The following is a 22,993-nucleotide window of genomic DNA, read 5'->3' as shown; positions in this document are numbered from 1 at the left end:
CCATAGGGAACAAGAATTAAATTTAATATAAAAAGTGTTAAAACAGCTTCAAGTTAACTGGAAATAAATTAACGTCACACGAAAAAAAACACTAAAAAGTTGCTTCTTAAGTGTTAAAACGTAACTTCGTAACTTATTATTTTGTTCAACATATTACGTAAAAAAACAGCCTCTAAGAAAAATTTAAAACATTCCGATAGACTAACCTGATCATGTAAAATAGTTTTAAATAAAATTAATAATAAAAATGTACGATATAGGACTGTATTTTTTTTTAATATTTACTTCTTCCAATACAGCTCCTTCTAGTTTTTTACATTAAAAACAAACATCGTCGTGACTATTTGAGGTAGCTTTAGTATGCTTAACTCAGCAATTCTCATGAGCTGAGTGGCATAAGATGTATCTATCAAAAACTTAGTGAAACAAAACAATGCCCTCCATCACACCAGCCTTCAAGAATTCGAGTTGGGACGTCATTACATGGGAGTTGTGAAACTTAACTCCTAGAGAGAAGTGAATGTAGGGGTTTCGTCTGCCGTCGTCTGTGCAGATGTTAAATTTGTCACCGCAATGCAAATCACTTACAAAGTTTTTCATTGGTTGTTGCCTGAAAACATCGAAATGGTGATTGGCTAAGCAGACAGAGGAGAATGCCAGCAACACATGTAGTGATAGTAGCTTGTTTCAGTGCTCTGACAGCGCTCTGTCAATGTTCGTGTTTTTGTGGTCTCGTGTTAGTCCGAATATTCTGAAGTGTATTTTTAGTGTCCGAATGGAATGGCTTCTCTCACTTCCATTGAGACCGGTGCCTCAGTATATCAGCCAGCCCAGCTGCTAAATTGGGTGTACCTGACCCTAGCAGATCAGTCCACCTCCAACGACCAGGCGAGTTGCTGGAGTTTTGTACCACTGTAACAGTAACAGTTAGTTTGGTCTATATCAATAACATCATAGTAGGGTAATTACAGTATATATATAAATAATAACTACAAACGAATTATTTATTAACCATATCATCAAATTCTGTAAAGAGTATGTATGTGTTTTTTTCTTATAGCAAAACCACATTGGACTATCTGCTGAGTCCACCGAGGGGAATCTAATCGCTGATTTGAGCATTATAAATCCGTAGACTTATTGGTGTACTAAAGGGGCACATTCTGTAAAGAGATAATTTCAATAGAAAATAATTTTGCTTTCGTGATCACAAGAAAACCTACTGGTAGAGAAAAATAGACCGAAAAATAGATGACCGAAGATGGTCGAAACGTTGTTCGCTCCTCTACATAAAAAATTTTTCTCAACCCATACCAACCGTTTTTACGTATATATAATTTTGCTTTGTTAAAACTTTTCAAAAAAATATAATGTAAGTATCATCTTATAAAACTAATCAGCGATTGTAGATTTATTTAGAAACTAGTGAATGAAGAAGCGATTTATGTTTAGTATTTATCTCCATATCCACCTGATATTTTAGTGTGGTAGAATTTGTGAAGTGTACATGGCTGAAATTTTATTTCTATACAAAGGCGGCGACACACCTATTATATAACTTTTTAATGTCTAATTTTTTCCTCGATATTGTTTTTACCTCGTGTATCTTTGCGCAAAATTCAAAAAACAAACAAAATTATTTTTTTACATATGACAAGTATATATTTTTCTAGACATTTTCCAAGGCAGCAGTGTTTTCCTTGAGTCAAGTTTTCTATAAATCCAGCCCAAGACAAAAGAATAACACCAAAAATAAAAAAAAAACACGTTTTCTATTACTTAAAATATCACACAAATATATTTTATGAATAAGATTTGTTAGAATTAGGAATGGTGTCAACATTACGTTGTTAATATTATTCCACATCACTATAAGAAAACTAACATTCTGAAAATAAGGTATTAAAGTCAGAAAGATTCGCTAATTCTTAAAACGATGTAAAAAACAATAACAAAGTTTTTCGCCGTAGAAAAGTGCATTATATTTATCTAGTCACTAATTGTCTTTGTCATGACTGAATAACTGACAGAAATATTAAAAGTTGGATGACTTATAACTGTCACTAATAATTTCACTTTTTTACAAAGTTCTATGACGCGGAATTCTATTTACACCAGCGATTTTTTATTTTAAAATTAATGGGTGTATACCTCGATTTAGGTGATGTACAAGTACTCTAATGTATAATAAACTAGACCTAGATTTTTGTTCATTTTCACTTTAGTTCTTCCTGAAGGCGGATGCAAGTCAACTATAGCTTCTGCAAATTTATAGAAGTCCAACTCAACAGATATTTCATAGCATTCTAGATTGTGTGTTATGTGTTATTCTTATAGAAAAGCCACATCGGGCTATCTGCTCAGCCCACCGAGGGTAATCGAACCCCTGATTTGAGCGTTGTAAATCCGGAGACATACCGCTGTACTAGGGGGACGCATTCTAGGTTGCTTTTCATGTTATGAATGAAAGTGTACATTTACTTATTATTATATATACTTTTTATGAAGAGTGAGGTCGATCGATAACAGAGAAGTGTAAGTAATAGAGTTACTTAGACCCAGGTTTGCTTAACACAAATCGAAATTACGTTTAATTTAAAATAAATTACCTACAATTTAATTACATAATATTACACAAGTTATATTTCTGTCATTTGGATTTAATGCTATCTAAACAACAGAAATCGAAGATTTAAGTTAGAATATTACAAAATAAACTGTGATAGCAGCAGTTGATGACAATGAAATGATATTTTAACGACGCAATTATATAACTCCAGTTGAAGACAAATTGTACCAAAACTAGTCAAGACAACGTAGATGAGGCAAATTGAAATTAATATACTGTAAATGAAAGGTATTATTCTAAAGTTAATACATTTCAAAATAATATTGGTGGGCCACCATGGCCAGGTGGTTAGAGGCACTCAACCCCTAATCTGAGGGTCGTGGGTTCGAATTCCCGTCACATCAAACATGCTCGCTCTTTCAGTCGTGAGGGCATTATAATGTGACGGTCAATCCCACTACTAGTTGGAAAAAGAGTAGCCCAACAAATGGTGGTGAGTGATGATAACTAGCTGCCTTCCTTCTAGTCTTACACTGACAACTTAGGTATACCTAGCGTAGATAACCCTCAAAACAAACAAAATTTTCGAACTATTCGGCAATTACTTGAAATACATCATTATAACATTCAGTAGTTCCTTTGGTGGCTGTGATAAGATAATATGTATTAATGTTGTCGAAATAATAGTTACTTTAAGAGCTCATAATATAAACATTTATTTTTTAATTGTAGAGATTTAGATTTTTTAGAGTGTCAGTCCTCTATCTGAAAATTATCTATTCCACTGTCTAAGAAAGCAAACTGCATCAAGGACTTTATACTTATGCGTCGAAAGACCTTGGAAATGAATATAATATACTAAGTAAATAAATATATATCTATATAGTTATCTTTTTATATTAATGTAGTGGCCTGGTAGCTTATTATTATTATACGTCATGTACAAAATAATTGATTCTTCTAAGAAAGCATTAATTCTGTTGCAAAAAGAAGAACGTTATTAAAGGCTTAAAATGGTTGGATTCATCAGATTTCATTGTCAATTTTCGCAAATACAGAGCCAGATATGGCCAGTTGCTGAAGTTATTGTGAGGCGCTGGAAGAATCAGAGATGTGTTATATTGAAGGTGGAATTTTGTAGGTACAGTAAAGTCCCGCAGTGGGTCAGCAGCGATGTTACGAACTTAAAACGACAAAATCTTTGGTGGACTGTTCACGTGTAGTCTGTTGTGTATATTTGCGCTTAGAACAAAACAAAAACAGAAACAAACAGATATCATAAAACAATAAAAATGTGTACAACATTTCAATGTCTCTCTTCTTCAATTCCAAGACTGACAGTATCAGTCACAAAAATATTAGGTGACGAACTGATGCTGAATCATTGGAGTTCCATGCAGAGTGTAAAGGTAAAATTCTTAAGACAACTTCTTCCATAAAACATTGAGTAACAACTGCTATGACCAGTGTACATAACAATCTTTGAACGTATCAATTCCAGAGTACCATTACAAATCACAGCATGTCGTTTGTCCGAAAGATACTGTATTTTAAGATAACTTTGGAGAACTTTGGTATATAAAATACTATGTCTATTTATTTTTGTGAGAGACAGCGTATTAAAGACCATCCAAAGCCGTTGAAGCGGAAGGTTCCATCCCATTTTATTGTTTTGCGAGGCAGTAGTTAAAAACATCTAGCCTTTCTAACTTGTGCTTCATGTTTTCATTGCTTTAGTTTATTAGGCGTATTTTTTTTGAGGAGAATTTATTTTGAATTTCGCACAAAGCTACACGAGGGCTACCTGGGCTAGTCGTCCCTAATTTAGCAGTTTAAGCCTAGAGGGAAGGCAGCTAGTCATTACCACCCACCGCCAACTCTTGGGTTACTCTTTTACCAACAAAGAGTGGGATTTATCGTCACATAACAACATACCCACGGTTGAAAGGGCGAGCATGTTTGGTGTTACGGGAATTCAAGCCCGCGACCCTCGGATTACGGGTCGAGTGCCTGTTCGACCTGGATGGTTGAGGAGAACAGTTTTAAAAACATTTAACATATAATGTATACTAACAAATCACTTCTCTCATCTTTTTTATTATCATGATATTATAGAGAAGTTAAAAAAGGCTATTTGAGACTTTTTTTTCTTTTAGTTTTTTTTCCACCACTAGAATTTGCAAAAATCCTGCTATATGCTTGTAAAGGAAGCATATTGTGCACTTACTACTGTAAAATAAAAAACAAAGAATACAATTTTAAACGTTATTTTGTTTAATTTTACAAACTTTACTGTAGTTGTTTTGGATCTGGACTGAAACTTAAAGTGACTATTTTTGTTTCAGCTGTTCTTAATAACAAAGCTACAAAATAGACTACCTGTGATCTGCCCACCGCAATATTTAGCGTTATGTTCCTCAGACTTATCACTGAACCACCAGAGAGGGTGGTGGTTTAAAATGACAATAATTAATTAGCCGTTTAAAATGAGAATGCAAGTGAAAAAATAACTTTGTAAAAATAAGTACTTTCTGAAACAGAGATACTAGAAGCAATATAGTCCCGAGGGTCAGGGTTCGAATCCCCGTCACACCAAACATGCTCGCCCTTTCAGCTGTGGGGGCGTTATAATCTGACGGTCAATCCCACTATTCGTTGGTAAAAGAGTAGCCTAAGTGTTGGCGGTGGGTGGTGATGACTAGCTTGTCTTCCCTCTAGCCTTACACTGCTAAATTAAAGACGGCTAGCGCAGATAGCCCTCGTGTAGCTATGCACGTAATTCAAAACAAACCAAACCAAAAGTAGTATAGTCTGAGAGTTATAGGTTGAACTAAAAAAGTTCCTTCTAGTAGCTCAATGATTATTTGTTTTGGATTAGGGATGTTACCAACAATTTTTCATTGTTCATTTACTGGTAATGATACGTCAATCATTTCGTTACGCCTTGATTCGTATCTAATGGGTTTCCTAAAAGAAATGCAGTTATAATATGATGTTTTTGTTACATATATCTAAATTAGGTTTAGTTTGTTTGGTGGACAGCTAATGGGAAGCAGGTTTCTGTTTAATATATCCTATATCTCTGTGGGTAGAACAAATATAACTTTTTTTCTCGTCTTCACTTCTGTTACGATTTCAGGTGATTGATTTTAATAAATAGTTCCGTGACATCTCCAGAAATGCCTCAGACGGTTTTGGTTTAATCCGTAGAAGACTGTTGTTGAAGTAATAATAAAAGAAACAATATTGTGTGTAGCACGTGGTGAAAAAATAACAGCACTTGGTGAGAAAAAGACAACGCTGTCTTCCCGAATGTTTTGAGACTAATTTTTCTGATATCAGTTTTCTCAGAGTTTGTTACATTTACTGTGTTGTTTTTTTTCTACTGGTGCTGATGATTTATCTCCTCCTACTGGATTTTCTACGAACCACAAACTTAGCTTTGATATCCTGGTGTTTCATCCAGGTTGCCTGTAACTATGGAACTGATGATAGAAGCTGTTTATTTTTCTTCTGCGTCTTGTTTGTTTGTGTGTTTGTGAATTTCGCACAAAGCTACTTGAGGGCTAACTGTACTAGCTGCCCCTAATTTAGCAGTGTAAGACAAGAGAGAAGGCAGCTAGTCATCACCACCCACCGCCATCTCTTGGGCTACTTTTTTACCAACGAATAGTGGGATTGACCGACACATTATAACGCCCCCACAACTGAAAGGGCGAGCATGTTTGGCGCGACGGGGATGCGAACCCGCGACTCTCAGATTACGAGTCGCACGCCTTAACACGCTTGGCCATGCCGGGCCTTCTGCGTCTTCACTCTCTTATTATTTATGAAAGGAAGACGAGTTGCATTCTTTCTTTCTCCGAAGTTGTGTTTCACTCACAAAGTAACATGTTGTTCTATTTCTCTTTTTCCATAGCTGGAAAACTAAAACTATTTGTTTATTAGTGTGTTTCCTGATTGCAAAGCCGCATCGGGCTATCTACTGAACCGACCGAGGGAATCGAACCTCTGATTTTAGCGTTGTAAATCTGTAGACTTGCCGCTGTACCAGAGGGGGACAAACAAAAGCTGATATTATTACCAAGTATTTAAAAAAAAAAATATGTATGCGATACAGATAAATAGAAAATTGAATGACAAGCGTTCTGTTTATAAAACGGAAAATATAGTAACATTATAAAAAAATATATGAAATTTGTTGTATGGCATATGTCGATATACAAATTAGTCTGGAAGCCGATCCCCAGTGCTACAGCGGTATGTCTGTGGATTTACAACGCTATAAACTGCGTTACTCGTGGTAGGCAGAGCACAGATAGTCCATTGTGCAGCTTTGCCCTTGATTGCAAACAACCAATCAACCAACCAGTAGTCCAGAAGCCAAATATAGGACTGTTGTTTATGTGTAGAAATACACAGTTTAAAAAAATTGAGATGAGTTTCACACAAAATATATTCGCATGCGTAAGAAATGGTTTGTAGTCGTAATTTGTTCATTGTTTAGAATTGAAGAAAAGTTGTCTAAACTTGGAGGATTCATATTATTTTACACATTTTACGTTTACAGAAATAAAAGAAAGCCACAAAAACGAGCACTGGCTGAACGTTATAAGATGTCAAGTGGCAAAATGTTGTTATGAGTATTTTCATCACGTCTATGTATCCACATTCTGTTACAATCAATATAATTAAACTTTAGTATAATATTTTCATTTAATCACGCGGCCCGGTATGGCCAGGTGGTTAAAGCACTCGACTCGTAATCCAAGGGTTGCGGTTCGAATCCTCGTCACACCAAACATGTTCGCCCTTTCAGCCGTGGGAGCGTTATAATATGACAGTCAATCCCACTATTCGTTGGTAAAAGAATAGCCTAAAATTTGGTGGTAGATGGTGATGACTAGTTGCCTTTCCTCTAAATGAGAGATGGCTAATGAAGAGTGAACATATGCCACAGAACTAAAAGCGGTAATATAATTCCTCATTTCTGATAAACCCTTACTGCTGTGTGTTACTCATATCAGCTGGAAAGAACTTGACAAGACCGGTTGAGTTCCAGATATATATACTTCATGATAAGGTGTCCATGGCATGGCTAAACAACATGTTGATAATACGAGTCAAAATATGATCTTGGAGATCTTGTATGACTGGAAAAATAAGAATAAGCGTAAAGTATTTCACTTTTATCTTTTTTTTTTTTAATTCAGCGAACAATCAAACACTCATTCGCAGCTAGATCAAATCAATCTTGCGCCTGCAGGAAACCAGATGTTTAAATAATCAAATTTTTATTTGAACTACGATAAGCAAATTGTAAGTTTTAAAAGGGTCCCGGCATGGCCAAGTGAGTTAAGGCGTTCGACTCGTAATCCGAGGGTCGCGGGTTTGAATCCAGTAGCACCAAACATGTTCGCCCTCCCAGCCGTGCAGGCGTTATAATGTGACGGTCTATCCCACTATTCGTTGGTAAAAGAGTAGTCCACGAGTTGGTGGTGGATGGTGATGACTAGTCGCCTTCCCTCTAGTCTTACACTGCTAAATTAGGGACGACTAGTGCAGGTAGCTCCCGAGTAGCTTTGCGCGAAATTCAAAAATAAAAAAACAAAGCTTTAAAAGTTTTTAAGCGGATTTATTTGTAACTTTTTTCTACTTTATTAGACAAAACGCCTGCGAAAAGAATTGATTATAATGATTAGTGTTATTTTAGTAAGAATAAATCATATTGATTATAATTATTAGTGCTATTTTAGTAGGAATAAATCCTATTGATTATAATGATTAGTGTTAATTTAGTAGGAATAAATTATATTGATTATAATGATTAGTGTTATTTTAGTAAGAATAAATCCTATTGATTGTAATGATTAGTGTTATTTTAGTAGGAATAAATCCTATTGATTATAATGATTAGTGTTATTTTAGTAGAAATAAATCCAATTGATTACAATGATTCGTCTTATTAATCCTATTGATTATAATGATTAGTGCTATTTTAGTAGGAATAAATCATATTGATTATAATTATTAGTGCTATTTTAGTAGGAATAAATCCTATTGATTATAATGATTAGTGTTAATTTAGTAGGAATAAATCCTATTGATTATAATGATTAGTGTTATTTTAGTAGAGAATAAATCCTATTGATTATAATGATTAGTGCTATTTTAGTAGGAATAAATCCTATTGATTATAATGATTAGTGTTATTTTAGTAGAAATAAATCCAATTGATTACAATGATTCGTCTTATTAATCCTATTGATTATAATGATTAGTGCTATTTTAGTAAGAATAAATCATATTGATTATAATGATTAGTGTTATTTTAGTAGGAATAAATCATATTGATTATAATGATTAGTGTTATTTTAGTAGGAATAAATCATATTGATTATAATGATTAGTGTTATTTTAGTAGGAATAAATCATATTCCGGCAAACCAAAGCTAAAAACAACAACAACAATAAAACTGTTGCGCTAAGAACGTCGTTGTAGCCTATCATATATCCTCCCCAATATGAAAATATATGACATCGTTAGCCAAATCTTTATATTGCTTTTTTTTTTTTTGCAGTGGGAATATAGTTTTGCGCATCAACAACTTTGTTTGTTTGTTTTGGAAATTCGCGCAAAAATTATCACAGATTATTAATTATTGGTTATTTTCAGCTTCATCAACTATGATGAAATTATCAGTTTTATTACAGTCATTGTATTCTATTAAAACGTGTTGAGGAATATTAGATTCATTTACAGGTATTCTGATATAAAAGTAGACAACCATGTGTTGCTGGATCTTGTGTATTCCTTCAAGCAGCGAGGTCATGCCCATAGAAGTAACAGAATAGGTTTCTCCAGTTTGTAGCCTGGTTCATTTACAAATACAACTTGAGGATTTTATGGAACTTGTTGTAATAGCATTAACTTATATTCTGGGACAATGGACTTAATGTGTTAAGAAGAAATTAAATTACTATCTAATTAGAACGTTTCTTTTGTTTTTTAATTTCGCGCAAAGCTACTCGAGGGCTATCTGCGCTAGCCTTCCCTAATTTAGCAGTGTAAGACTAGAGGGAAGGCAGCTAGTCATCACCACCCACCGCCAACTCTTGGGCTACTCTTTTACCAACGAATAGTGGGATAGACTGTCACATTATAACGCCCCACGGCTGAAAGGGTGAGCATGTTTGGCGCGACGGGGATGCGAACTCGCGACACTCAGACTTAACGCGCTTGGCCATGCCGGGCCAATTAGAACGTATTTCAGACTTAAGGTCAGTTAGATATTTATATTGGTGTTTGGAAGGAAATGTATATTGTTTTAAGGATGTGATTCCCCCGACCAAATGGTTATTTTTAGCTTATAACTTTACATGTCATTGTTACAAATAGACATTAGTAGCACATGTCGTTGCTACACAAATTTCACAACCAAATGGTAATTTTTACTTCATAACCATACATTTCATTGCTACACGAAGTCTGCAATAAAATAGTAACTTGTAGTTCATAACCTCACGTGTCATTGCTGTACGAAGTCCACAACCAAATGGTTAGTCTCCTGTTGGATCAGCGGTCAGTGATAATGGTGTTTCAATATCCTCGGTAGACAAAGCGAAGACAACCCAATGGGTAGTTTTTACTAAACCAAATTTATCATTTTATTCCTAAGATGTAAAAACGTACTTTTAACACATTCTACAATGACTAATAGAAGTTTTTATAGTCATAAAATGTAGTATTGTGCTTAGAAGTAACTGTTTAAACATGTATTAACCTGTTCAGTGCCGTAGACGAAATAACTCGTCCAAGCTGATCGGTAACACAGTGCCACGGACGACTTATTTCGTTCTCAATAATACCTAACTTTAACGCTAGATGTCAGCACCATATATGCATTTGACCTACTTACATATTGTTTCACTTTCGATCCAAAATGGCGTCACGAAAATGTTACAAAATGAAGGAGCATTAGAGATGTATTTTGAACTTGGTTCGAAGTTGCCGTAGCAGCTGAAATACTTGGCAGCCAACAGGTTAATAACACAATGAATCTTGTTTTTTTTCTTAAATTCATCACCGATTTCTTTCTGGCATTATTTAGTGATGTTACACTTGGCTTAATACATATGTATGTATATAGATGTAAACTGATATAATTTTTAAAACTTTTTCTTGACACGAAGTTATTGTTGCTTTTTCATGTGAAAAAAGCATATCAATTCGATACTTCAAATACTTATTGCGAATATATTTACAACTATGTTCGCAATGACAGTAAATGACCTATTGTAATCTTTTAACATTTTCGAATTCCAGAGTAAACTCCATTTACCCTCCATCACCACGAAGTACCTGCAGTCTAAGAACAACTACATTAGTTACACTAATAACAGAAGCATCAGTCCAGCCTCATTAGTGGACCTCACTGACCATTTCTCTGACCTGACTCTTGAATTCGATAGAAAAGCTACCAAGAAACCTCCGCCGAACTACTTGTGCCATTTATGTTTCAAGAAAGGTCACTACATTAAAGACTGTCCACAGGTAAGAGAAATGTCGCCAGAGTTCGTATAGCTAACACTATATTGTATTTGTTTTTTTTTTAGAGGATATCGAATATCCTAGATTTTAGTCCCTAAACCTACCACTTTCTTGCAGAATGGCAAATTACCTTCGTATCTGGCGGTCAGACATAGAGATATACTCAAGTATTTGTCTTTAGCAAATAGGGCGGACATTTCTCATGTAGCTTTACGCGAAATTCAAAAACAAACAAACTTTCGCAAATTTAATATAAATACTTTTAATGACTAATCTTATGATCAGGCGGTGAGAACTTTATACTTGTACTGACTTGAATGTTTCGCTGTCTTAACAGAAATCCATGTGCTGTAGTGCACAGGTTTTCAACCAGGAGTCAGCAAAGAGGTTGTATTTTCGCAAGAAATATATTAAACTCACTCGGTCATATGAGATTCCGCTGTCATAATCAATTTTGCGAAGCAAATGATTGATATCTTGATTCAGTATCTGACAGTCGAGATATTTTTTTCACTTGTATTAAAAACCAAAAATTTAGAAACTATTTGAAGAATTAACGACAAATACTTTAGTTCAAGCCAAAGAATAATTAGATAGAGGTTAGCAAGGACTTCGCTCATGTCCAGAAGATTCTACGAACTTAACATTGCTTGAGAGCCTTTAATGTAGATAAACAAAGAAGTACTCGTAAATAAATACAAACGAATTTATTTAACGGAGTATTATAGAGTTTCATTACGAACCAACCATTAAAACAGCGTAGCCTCTAAACCTATAAAAAATAAAGACAGTAAGATTCAGTTGATTGTACATATTTAATGAAATTAATAAACAACAAAAATGTTTACTGTGTTTAGGTGAGGAGTCTACACTAATTTCAAATAAATGTAATTCACGTGATGATACTTCCTTTTAATGAATAATTGAAGTAATCCTCACCATTGAATAGTGTAATACACGGATAATAAATATTTATCAGGTATTTTGATTTTTGAATTTCGCGCAAACCTACTCGAGGGCTATTTGCGCTAGCCGTCTCTGATTTAGCAGTGTAAGACTAGAGGGATGGCAACCGACCACCCACCGCCAACTGTTGGGCTACTCTTTTACCAACGAATAGTGGGATTGACCGTAACATTATAACGCCCCCACGGCTGAAAGGGCGAACATATTTAGTATGACGGGGATTTGAACCTGCGACCCTCAGATTACGAGTCGTGTGTCTTGACCACTTACGAAGATCAAGTTACTACAATTTTTTATTTATTTTAGTAGGAGTGTAAGTGATAAAAAAACATCGAAAATCACGTGCCAAAAATTGTAACATGAAAAAGTGACTTATCACAGAGAAAGAAAATGAAACGTTAGGATGCACGAAAGAAATAGGCTTGGTTACCAAGTTATGAGACAAGATCCAGTGAGAAGAAGCCAAGAACAAACCCGAAATACATAAGGATATGAAACTGCTCGCCAAGGTGCAGTTAAAAGTGTAACGGACTTACTATTATATATTCATATTAGTATATGCATTTGTTTCAGTTAGAAACGGATTTAACTTACATCGTTAAATGTATATTGCAAAAATCCTACCTATTCAGTTGTAGAAGACTGTCAAATGTGAGAGTCAACAATGTATATATATATATATATGTATGTAAATACCAGTATTGGTGCCTCAACTGAATTTCGTAAAAACTCTTTTCTCAAGCTTATAAAAGACAGCCATCGCAACAGGCGGAGAGACGGTTTATATTGTTGGTTTGCTGCAGTTAATATACTACAAACCTTGGGGACTACAACTGTGATAAACGCTTATTAATCGGGAAACTATAGATATTTGACCAGAAACGTTTATAGATTGTGAACATTATAAACCGTTTAAGTTCAGATGTTAATATTTCTACGAATAGATTATATACCTTCAGTTGTGAAAAACTCATACGTAAAGAGCTAGCTGACTCACTGTTAAATGAACTGTATCGATTTCAACTCAAAATTAATTCGCTTGTCGTGAACCTTCGATAAGGTATACTGAAGTTCCAGATAAGATAGAAGACAATATTGTTTGTAAGTCTGTAAAACTTTTGTATATAAATCATTTGTAATACCCGTTATTATAAATTGTGTTGCTGTTTGTATGTTTAAATATATTTGTTTTAAGAAAGAAAATTGTGTGTATCAATCTTGTGAGCAAATATCATAAATAAGATATACATATTGACAATTAAATAACTTCTAAATCCAAGTTGCAATTTAACTCAGTTTCAGGCTATTTGAAATTGTAATAGGTAACATAATAAATTGGAGGCTCGTCCGAGACAAATTATAATATGTAACAGAAGAAGTTAGGAGCAAATGACAGAGGAGCCCACCATTCAGCTCATCAGGATCCTGACCGAACAGACGCCCTTAAAGTTGAACTAACGAATCGCTTCTGGGGTTATTTAATGAGTTTTGGTTCAGTTGTTTTTAAGCGCAAATCTACTCAATGGGCTATAGGTGCTTTGCACTCCACAGGTATCGAAACCTGATGTTTAACATCATAATCCTGTAGACGTACAGCATGGACCCGGCGTGGCCAAGTAGTTAAGGCACTCGACTCGTAATCCGAGGGTCACGGGTTCGAATCCCGGTCTCACCAAACATGTTCGCCCTTTCAGCCACAGGGGCGTTATAATGTCACGGCCAATCCCACTATTCGTTGGTAAAAGAGTAGTCCAAGAGTTGGCGGTGAGTGGTGATAGCTATGTGCCTTTCCTCTAGTCTTACACTGCTAAATTAGGGACGGCTAGCACAGATAGCTCTCGTGTAGCTTTGCGCGAAATTCATAAAACAAACAAACAAACACATGAGCTACTGGTGGGGTGTTTAATGAAAATACGGCGGGGTTAAGACGTATGCATCTAGCGAGCAATTATTTGATGATTTGCTAAATGATTTTAGTAGAACCTATACTATTGCCGAAGAGGAATTGAATTTTAGCACGTGATTAACATGCTTAAAATGCAAGCGTGTAGCCTGTCAAAAGTTGCAGGGCAAGTACTATCACCCCACCCCTAACCTTACATTTAATAACTATCTGAAATAAATAAATTTTGCGAAACCAAACTTGACCAACAAAGAGGTAGAAAAGTACAGTCAAGGCAGTTAAATGTTGGTAAATTTTTTGTAAGCCAATAAAATATTAAAATCATCCATGAAATAAATTCGTGGCCTATTCATGGTATAATTATTGGTAAACATCTGTTAGATTAACAACTGCTAATATATACAAAGACCAGTGTATTTTGGTAACACTACAATGGCTTTTTGGCCATGTTGATTATCAACAAAAGTATAGTCTAATATTGTTATTTGTCTATGCACTGAAATTATAAAATAAAATGTGAAGACAACAGAATTGGAATATATATTTGTTGAATTTTTGATTTATTGTCTCCGTCGATTGAAACTATTTTAAAAATCAAAAACGTTTGTGATATAATATAAAACTGTGTAACTGATTTACTATTATACATTTATTTTAGACCTTACGTTTGCTTCATTATAGTTTTTCTATGCATGTGACGTATATTGTTGGATGTGTATTGCGCAAGTCCCACCTGTTCTCTAAATTTATAGATTCTTGAGAGTAAATATTAACACTCGTTTTACGAAAACGCTAGCGTGTTCGAACATTGCTGAAAGTAATGACCGTTACTGTGAGTTCTTTTGTTTTTTGTTTGTATTTTGAAATATATGTGTTGAAAGGGAAGCTAGTGTTTATCAGTCTCGTTAGTGGGTGTTATAAATTGATTTATACATTAAAATAGGAATTTTAGGTTGTTTAAAATAATAATGCGTAGCGTACGTAACATAGTAGATCGGAGATTCGTTCGAAATAAATTATGATACGTAACAATAGTTTAGTTCAGAAACGATTTAAATTTAAGATCGAATCGATGTTTTTACTTTCATGACACATGCTATGCATTTGGATCTAGACTAGGTGATTCAAACTAAGTTCTTACTTCATGCTTATTATACCAACACTCACTACACTTATAAGGTTTCACGGCTCCCTTGCATACCTGTCACTAAAGTTGTGATGGCAGATAGTAATCGAAATATTCTATCTGGATAAATCCATCTTGGCTTTTGGGACTCTTACTATTTCGAGAAATCAAGCGTGTCATGACACACACATTGGCATTTATGCAGATTAGATATTAATCGATCAAAATTATGTGTAAAGCTAAAACTTTCGAACAAAGCCAAAAATACTGTATAATATGAACAGGCTTTTTCATAGGTGCCTTACGTGAGTTACCATTTCTTTCTGCTACTCGTCTTTCAGTGATTATAACACAGGTAGAATTTAATATATTATTATTTCTACGATTTTATAACCCATTCTTTAATTTCTGTATCTTTATTCAGCTGGTTATTTCGAATTTTCTTGTGAATGGGTTGTGCTTATTGTCAGTTAGTGGTTTCCCGTGGATGGGTTGTATTTACTGTAAGTGTTGCAAGATGTATTAAGACGCGATCTTTCGAAAACAGTTTCTAATAAGTGCTTCGTTATATCTTCTGTGATCGTAAGTTATTAAGTAACTTAAATTTCATAATGCAAACAGCGATACTTGTTTTAGCTTCCTAAACCTTCCAGAAGATAGGATATGAAGAAACGAGTTTATCGTGTTAATATGGTGGAAAAAGTATCTTTAAACAATATGATTGAGCTGGAATTCTCACTAAACTTTGTATTTCCGAGAAGAAAACTTTAATAAGGTGTTGAGAAAAATTGTGATTCTTTGGAAAACACTGATGAACGTAAAAGTAAGCATACTTTTCTGAAGAATGCTAGTTACATCCGGAATATGGAGTTTAGCGTTTCAAAAGCTGTATCTTTGTAGTCTAATTCTCGGATGAACAAGTGTACAGTATCAACTACTTCTGAACATTGGTTCATATTGGAGTTTCCATAAAGGAACCCTCGTTGAAATTTGGAATTAGCATTTTAGAAATTATGACATAGAAACAGTTTAAATTGAGTGAGATTTTTTAGTTTCCTAGCCCTATAATTACATGCAAAAGTATGCAAACAGTTTGCTCAATCTTAGCTTATCAAATCACCTCACGTGGGAGCACATAAACACTAAAGATATGTAGAGAAACACAAGAACTGACCTTGGCCCAGATAAGATGAGGCATAACAAACCAACTTTTGTTCGAAAATTTCTTCATCGAGAGTTCAAACAAATGAGATGGTATTTTTGTAACATTACTGGATGGAAATATAAGTGGAGAAGTCATTTTGAATCTGAAAGACGATTTTATGGGTCTTATCGCTGTTTAAAGTAGAAAAAAATATTGAGTCAAGTAGTTTCTAATTAAGAAGTTTCACGTTTCTCGTGGAATAGTTTGCAGATTCAAACGTGCATTCAAACTTCTATAAAAGCGTTTACAACCATATCACGAGACTTGATGCCTCTTAAACGACTGACAACAAATAGAGCCTCACCTAAAGTGCCATGTATTGTGAGCTAATTTGTGACCAATTAATGACGTCAGCAAAATGATATAACACATTCTTCATGTTAAAATTTCATATATTAACCCTAAAATAATCTACTTGTTTTTGTACGGTGTAGTACCGATGGAGGTTCATATATTATATCATATCAGGAAAAAACGTAAAAACATTTGAGGTGAAATTAGTACCTTTATCCAACAGTACTTCTTTTAAATACAGGATTTCTAGTAATACCTAAGAATTCTAATTGCAGACACCGAAATCTATAAATTTACTTCTCTTAGACCAAACATTATTTAAGCTCTTATTAACTACAGCTTATACTCGATAAGAAGATAAATTAATAAAGTAGTTAAGTTGTAATTAAAGTAATTCTAGTTAATTAAATGTCGATATTTATCGAAGTTATGATACTTACCAACAAGATTGACACACAGAAGGTTACTTCTTAATACAGATATATTTTAATATACAAACAATAACACAATTTATAATAAAGGCTATTACAAGTAATAATTTGTATGCAAAGGTTTTACAAACTAATAAACAATATTGGGTCTTCTATCTGCTCGGGAACTTCCTTGATATCCTATCGAGATTTCACGATGAGCGAATTAATTTCGAGTTGATAGAAGTACGATTCCCTTAAGAGCGAGCTAACGATCTCTTAGCTGATCACATGTGAGTTTTTTCAGTTGAACTGATATAGTGTCTTCGTAAAAATACTAACGTCCGATGTTAATCCAATGAAATTAAACGGTTTGTGATGTTCGAAATTAAAAACGTTTCTGGTCAAATATCTATAGTTTCCTGATTAATAAACGTTAATCACAATTACAGCTTTCGAGGTTTATAGTATACCAATTGCAGCAAACTATTAATACATACTGTATATAGTATACTTGTTAATTTTATAAACGTGTGGCGAATTTCTAGAAATTTAAGCTAGCCCAACAATACTGACGACACCCTAGTGCTTTTCGTAAAACATATATTGATGGTTATTACATTCGAGAATCTTCTTCAAATTTAGTGAATTGATGGGAATTTTGTAATACACAACAAACAGAAAGTTTACACGCATTTATCAATATCAACTGAAAGTGACATTGATATTAAAATAACTATATAATAGTATTTTTTTCATAAAACTATCAGTAAATAAACTCACAGTATTCTACGAGCTTTAATAAAGCGTTGTTACATAAAATGTCTGCCAAAGTGTATTTACATTCATTATAATGAGGTGCATACACGTGCGCATTTAAATATGGCTCCCCAGTGGCTCAGTCGGTATGTCTGCGGACTTACAACGCTAAAAACCGGGTTTATCCGTGGTGGGGAGAGCACAGATAGCCCATTGTGTAGCTTTGTGCTTAATTGAAAAAAAACCCCAACAAAAACAAACAAGCATTTAAATAATAAGGTGGCGCATCTTCGGGACAACCAAGTATTATTATTATTATAGATTCGGTACTTTTATGTTCAGTTGTTTACGCTACGAGTTACAGCGTAAACAACTGATAAAATGTATTTTTAGTAAATGTATTCAGTTTCGCATGGTATTTTGGATTAATGTTTTGTGTAACATTTGTAAATGACTTTTACTTTGTTAGCGATACAGGATCCAACAGTCTTTGATCAGCAAACAATTTAATGAATAAATAATAAGTAAAGACATGTTTCTGAAATCGTTGACGGGGTTCATACTGTCAATTCTAGGGTTAACTTAGTTCTGAAGAAGATCAACTAGTAGTTTATTTTATTCTTGTTTGTTATCGGGATATGGATCAAAAGATCCAAGGTTCGAAACCTGATACAGCTGAATAAGTTCCGCACTTCTTCCAATCAACGGAATTACATATTCGATTTAAAAAGTTGCTCGAAGCCCTTGTAGCGGTGGGTGCTGCCAGTTAACAGCCCGATTAGTTTTGAGCGCTACTGTTATTGTAATGTAAACCCAAATCATTTTTGCGTGCATTGATTATTTGTTTTGTGTACCAACAAGGTTTATTGTTACAAACGATGAAAAATAAATGTATCTTGTTTTTCCAGCCAAGATCGACAAAGAAAAATTCAAACTTTAACGTGATGAACAACAGATTTGGCTTTGTTAACGTAATAAAATATAACGTATTTGCGTTTTCTGTTAAAATCAAGTTACAGTATCTAGAAGTTATAGTGTTACGGCTTACAAGCAGTAGTTTAGAAGTTGTAGTTTCAAGTTGTTGGACTTCACATTGTATCAAAGTTGTAGTTGCAACTATATGAACAAGTTGTAGTTTAGAAGTTGCAGCAAGAGTGTATGGTGTACAAACAGTAGTTAGAAGTCTCGTTACTGTTATATGATCCGCAAACAGTAGTTAAGAGTCTCGTTACTGTTATATGATCTACAAACAGTAGTTAGAAGTCTCGTTACTGTTATATGATCCGCAAACAGTAGTTAAGAGTCTTGTTACTGTTATATGATCTACAAACAGTAGTTAGAAGTCTCGTTACTGTTATATGATTTACAAACAGTAGTTAGAAGTCTCGTTACTGTTATATGATCCGCAAACAGTAGTTAAGAGTCTTGTTACTGTTATATGATCTACAAACAGTAGTTAGAAGTCTCGTTACTGTTATATGATCTAGAAACAGTAGTGAGAAGTCTCGTTACTGTTATATGATCTACAAACAGTAGTTAGAAGTCTCGTTACTGTTATATGATCCGCAAACAGAAGTTAAGAGTCTTGTTTCTGTTATATGATCTACAAACAGTAGTTAGAAGTCTCGTTACTGTTATATGATCTAGAAACAGTAGTTAGAAGTCTCGTTACTGTTATATGATCTAGAAACAGTAGTTAGAAGCTCTTGTTATATGATCTAGAAACAGTAGTTAGAAGTTTCGTTACTGTTATATGATCTAGAAACAGTAGTTAGAAGTTTCGTTACTGTTATATGATCTAGAAACAGTAGTTAGAAGTTTCGTTACTGTTATATGATCTAGAAACAGTAGTTAGAAGCTCTTGTTATATGATCTAGAAACAGTAGTTAGAAGCTCTTGTTATATGATCTAGAAACAGTAGTTAGAAGCTCTTGTTATATGATCTAGAAACACGGTCAAAAGTTGTATTTACAGTATATGATCTACAAACAGTAGTTAGAACTATATAATCTGCAAACATTCACTAGGACTGGTCACAGTCATATGACCTCAACACAATATTGAGGAATTTGTTGCCAAATCCTTGACTCAAGGGTACGATTGAAAAAGAAAGACGCTATTTAAAAATAACAAACAAAGAACATGAAATTCATAAACAAAAGTTTCTTACGGTAAACTTACGGGGTTATTTGTTAAGTTCAAACACGTTAGTGCGTCATGACTGTATTTATTTGTATTCTCCAGCGAGTACGGTAGCTATGACAGCTGTAGGTTTAACAGTGGAGAAAGTGTTTATGAACTGATCAATCAGTCAGTTCATTTAATTACTTTATAGAACGTTTTCAGAATATAAATTACTTCTAGGAAATACACCACTTTCTTAGTCATGCTAGAAAATAATATATGGCTCGGCATGGCCAGGTGGGTCAAAGCGTTCGACTCGTAATCTGAGGGTTGCGGATTCGAATCCCCGTCGCACCAAACATGCTTGCCCATTCAGCCGTGGGGCGCGTTATAATGTGATGGTCAATCCCACTATTCGTTGGTAAAAGAGTAGCCCAAGAGTTGACGGTGGGTGGCGATGACTAGCTGCCTTCCCTCTAGTCATACACTGCTGAATTAGGGACGGCTAGCGCAGATAGCCCTCATGCAGCTATGGGCTAAATTAAAAAAAAACATAAGAAAATAATATTACATCTTGGCCACCCTGTATATATTATAAAATTATATTGTTTCTCATCTACTTCCTGTTCAGTGATACTTTTTTTTATCTTTATAAAAGTGAAACTCATCATTGCATGTAATATACAAAAAACTGTTTTCCAGGCTAGGCCTAAGGGTGAAGGTTTAACACCATATCAAGGAAAAAAGAGATGCTTTGGTGAATACAAGTGCCCAAAATGTAAGCGAAAGTGGATGAGCGGAAACAGTTGGGCTAATATGGGCCAAGAATGCATCAAATGCCACATAAACGTTTACCCACATAAGCAGGTAAGAATGTTTCTAAGCTTGAGTGACATCTTGCTGTTTTTTTAGTTGTTCTATGTTTATTGAATATGACTCTGAAGAACAAGTCTGTGTGCTGTATCTTAACGCTATAAATCGTTAAAAACGCCATTTTGAAAAGGTTTAAGAATAAAATTCAATACGCGTGCAACAGTGCCGATGTGATATAGAAATAACCACGTGGAATATAAAAATACAAATTTTCTAATTTTTGTAATACACATATTTTACAAGTGTGTCGTGGCATTTTTTTTTTCTAATGCGAGTGCTGATTGATTTGTGTGTTTATCGGGAAAAGTTTGTTTGTTTGTCTGTGTTATGCTCTTCATAAAATACATTGCTTTTGTAACCTTGATAGAACCAGTGTATTTCGTACCGGAATATGCACGAGAATTTGGATTTAGTATGGGAGTGAGGGTATTATGTGAACTTTGGAAATAATAATTCAGTTCGTAGTTTATATATATATATTTGAAATAAAAATGGAGTATTTTATTGATAGTGAAAGCGTTATGATCTCGTAAATTAAAATAACTGGAATAGTGAATCGTCCAGGGGTTTCTCTGGTGGACTTGAGTAATGTCGTAAGTTAAAACGACTGGAATGGTGAATCGTCCAGGGGTTTCTCTGGTGGACTTGAGTAATGTCGTAAGTTAAAACGACTGGAATAGTGAATCGTCCAGGGGTTTCTCTGGTGGACTTGAGTAATGTCGTAAGTTAAAACGACTGGAATAGTGAATCGTCCAGGGGTTTCTCTGGTGGACTTGAGTAATGTCGTAATTTAAAACGACTGGAATAGTGAATCGTCCAGGGGTTTCTCTGGTGGACTTGAGTAATGTCGTAAGTTAAAACGACTGGAATAGTGAATCGTCCAGGGGTTTCTCTGGTGGACTTGAGTAATGTCATAAGTTAAAACGACTGGAATAGTGAATCGTCCAGGGGTTTCTCTGGTGGACTTGAGTAATGTCTTAAGTGGAAATGACTGGAATGATGAATCGTACAACGGGTTTTTTGGATAATTCATGTTACTATATTTCACACGATCTATACACTTGTTGATTGGGTAGAGGAAGTGTTTATGACAACTAATACAAAACAAAATTGAGATTATAATTCTTTTTAAAAGACGAAATAAATCCAGACTGTCAAACACTGTTTGATTATGCCATTTGTTAAACCGCTTGAATACTTGGCAATATCTCCATCATATCCTATTGTTACTAGTTGTTGAAATATACCTCGTATGTCATATTGGAGATTGCATATAGATCATGCATTTGACAACACATTTATTTTGTAGCGGCATCTATTAGTTAATTTTGGTGTATGTTACGTGTTTGATAATTTGTGAAGTATTGGTACGTGGTTGATGATATTGGAATAAAACCGTTACATGTTCGTACGTCTATAACAGCTGTTACGTGTTTGATGATATTGGAATAAAACCGTTACATGTTCGTACGTCGATAACAGCTGTTACGTGTTTGATGATATTGGAATAAAACCGTTACATGTTCGTACGTCTATAACAGCTGTTACGTGTTTGATGAATTTGGAATAAAACCGTTACATGTTCGTACGTCTATAACAACTGTTGAGAAATAAGTTTTATATTGTTCGTTATTAAGCGGACAACGGACTATCTGTGTTCTGTCAACCAAGGGTATCGAAACTGGGTTTTTAGCGCTATGACTCCTTAGACATGCCGCTGTTCCACTGTGGGGTAATTTTTATATTTTACAAATATAAGTACTAAAATTATACACACAGATATTGTGGGTGTTGAAGTACCTATTATATGACTAGTAATCTTAATTAGACGCCTGTTAAACCTTGTGTTATGATTATTAATTACTAATATGTAGTGGTGTCCACCTTCCACTCTCTGAGTTTTTAGAAAAATTTCCACCTAGACTAAATAAATTGCTCACCCCTTATTGAGCTATAGTTAAAGTTTAATAACCTACAGACAAATCATACTTAGTCAAGTATTGGGAAGAGGGAAGAAGGTGAATTATTTCCTTTATTTTGTCCCCATTTCCCAATACTTGACTAAGTATGATTTGTCTCTAGGTCATTAAACTTTAACTGTAGCTTAATGAGGGGTGGGCAATTTATTAAAACTAGGTGGAAACTTATATTAATAAAACGTTTTCTCGTCTCTTGCATTTCATGCAATAATTGCTCTTCCTTATAGCAATGTCT

The 22,993-nt window shown here is 34.5% G+C and overlaps 1 protein-coding gene across 1 annotated transcript in view; it reads left to right on the top strand.

Annotated features, from left to right (window-relative positions):
* The first annotated feature begins 674 nt into the window (after positions 1-674).
* LOC143246535 (zinc finger CCHC domain-containing protein 24-like) overlaps positions 675-22,993 on the top strand; it is a 29,754-nt gene continuing 7,435 nt past the window's right edge. The window contains exons 1-3 of the mRNA XM_076493398.1: positions 675-888; positions 10,896-11,123; positions 20,609-20,773. Of these exons, the coding sequence (XP_076349513.1) occupies positions 781-888; positions 10,896-11,123; positions 20,609-20,773 (501 nt within the window). The 5' untranslated portion in view covers positions 675-780. The remainder of the gene's footprint in view (positions 889-10,895; positions 11,124-20,608; positions 20,774-22,993) is intronic.

Source organism: Tachypleus tridentatus, chromosome 3 (assembly GCF_004210375.1).
Source record: "Tachypleus tridentatus isolate NWPU-2018 chromosome 3, ASM421037v1, whole genome shotgun sequence".
Lineage (NCBI taxonomy): Eukaryota > Metazoa > Arthropoda > Merostomata > Xiphosura > Limulidae > Tachypleus > Tachypleus tridentatus.
The sequence above is the reverse complement of the archived record's forward strand: the minus strand, read 5'-3'. Positions and strand labels throughout refer to the sequence as shown.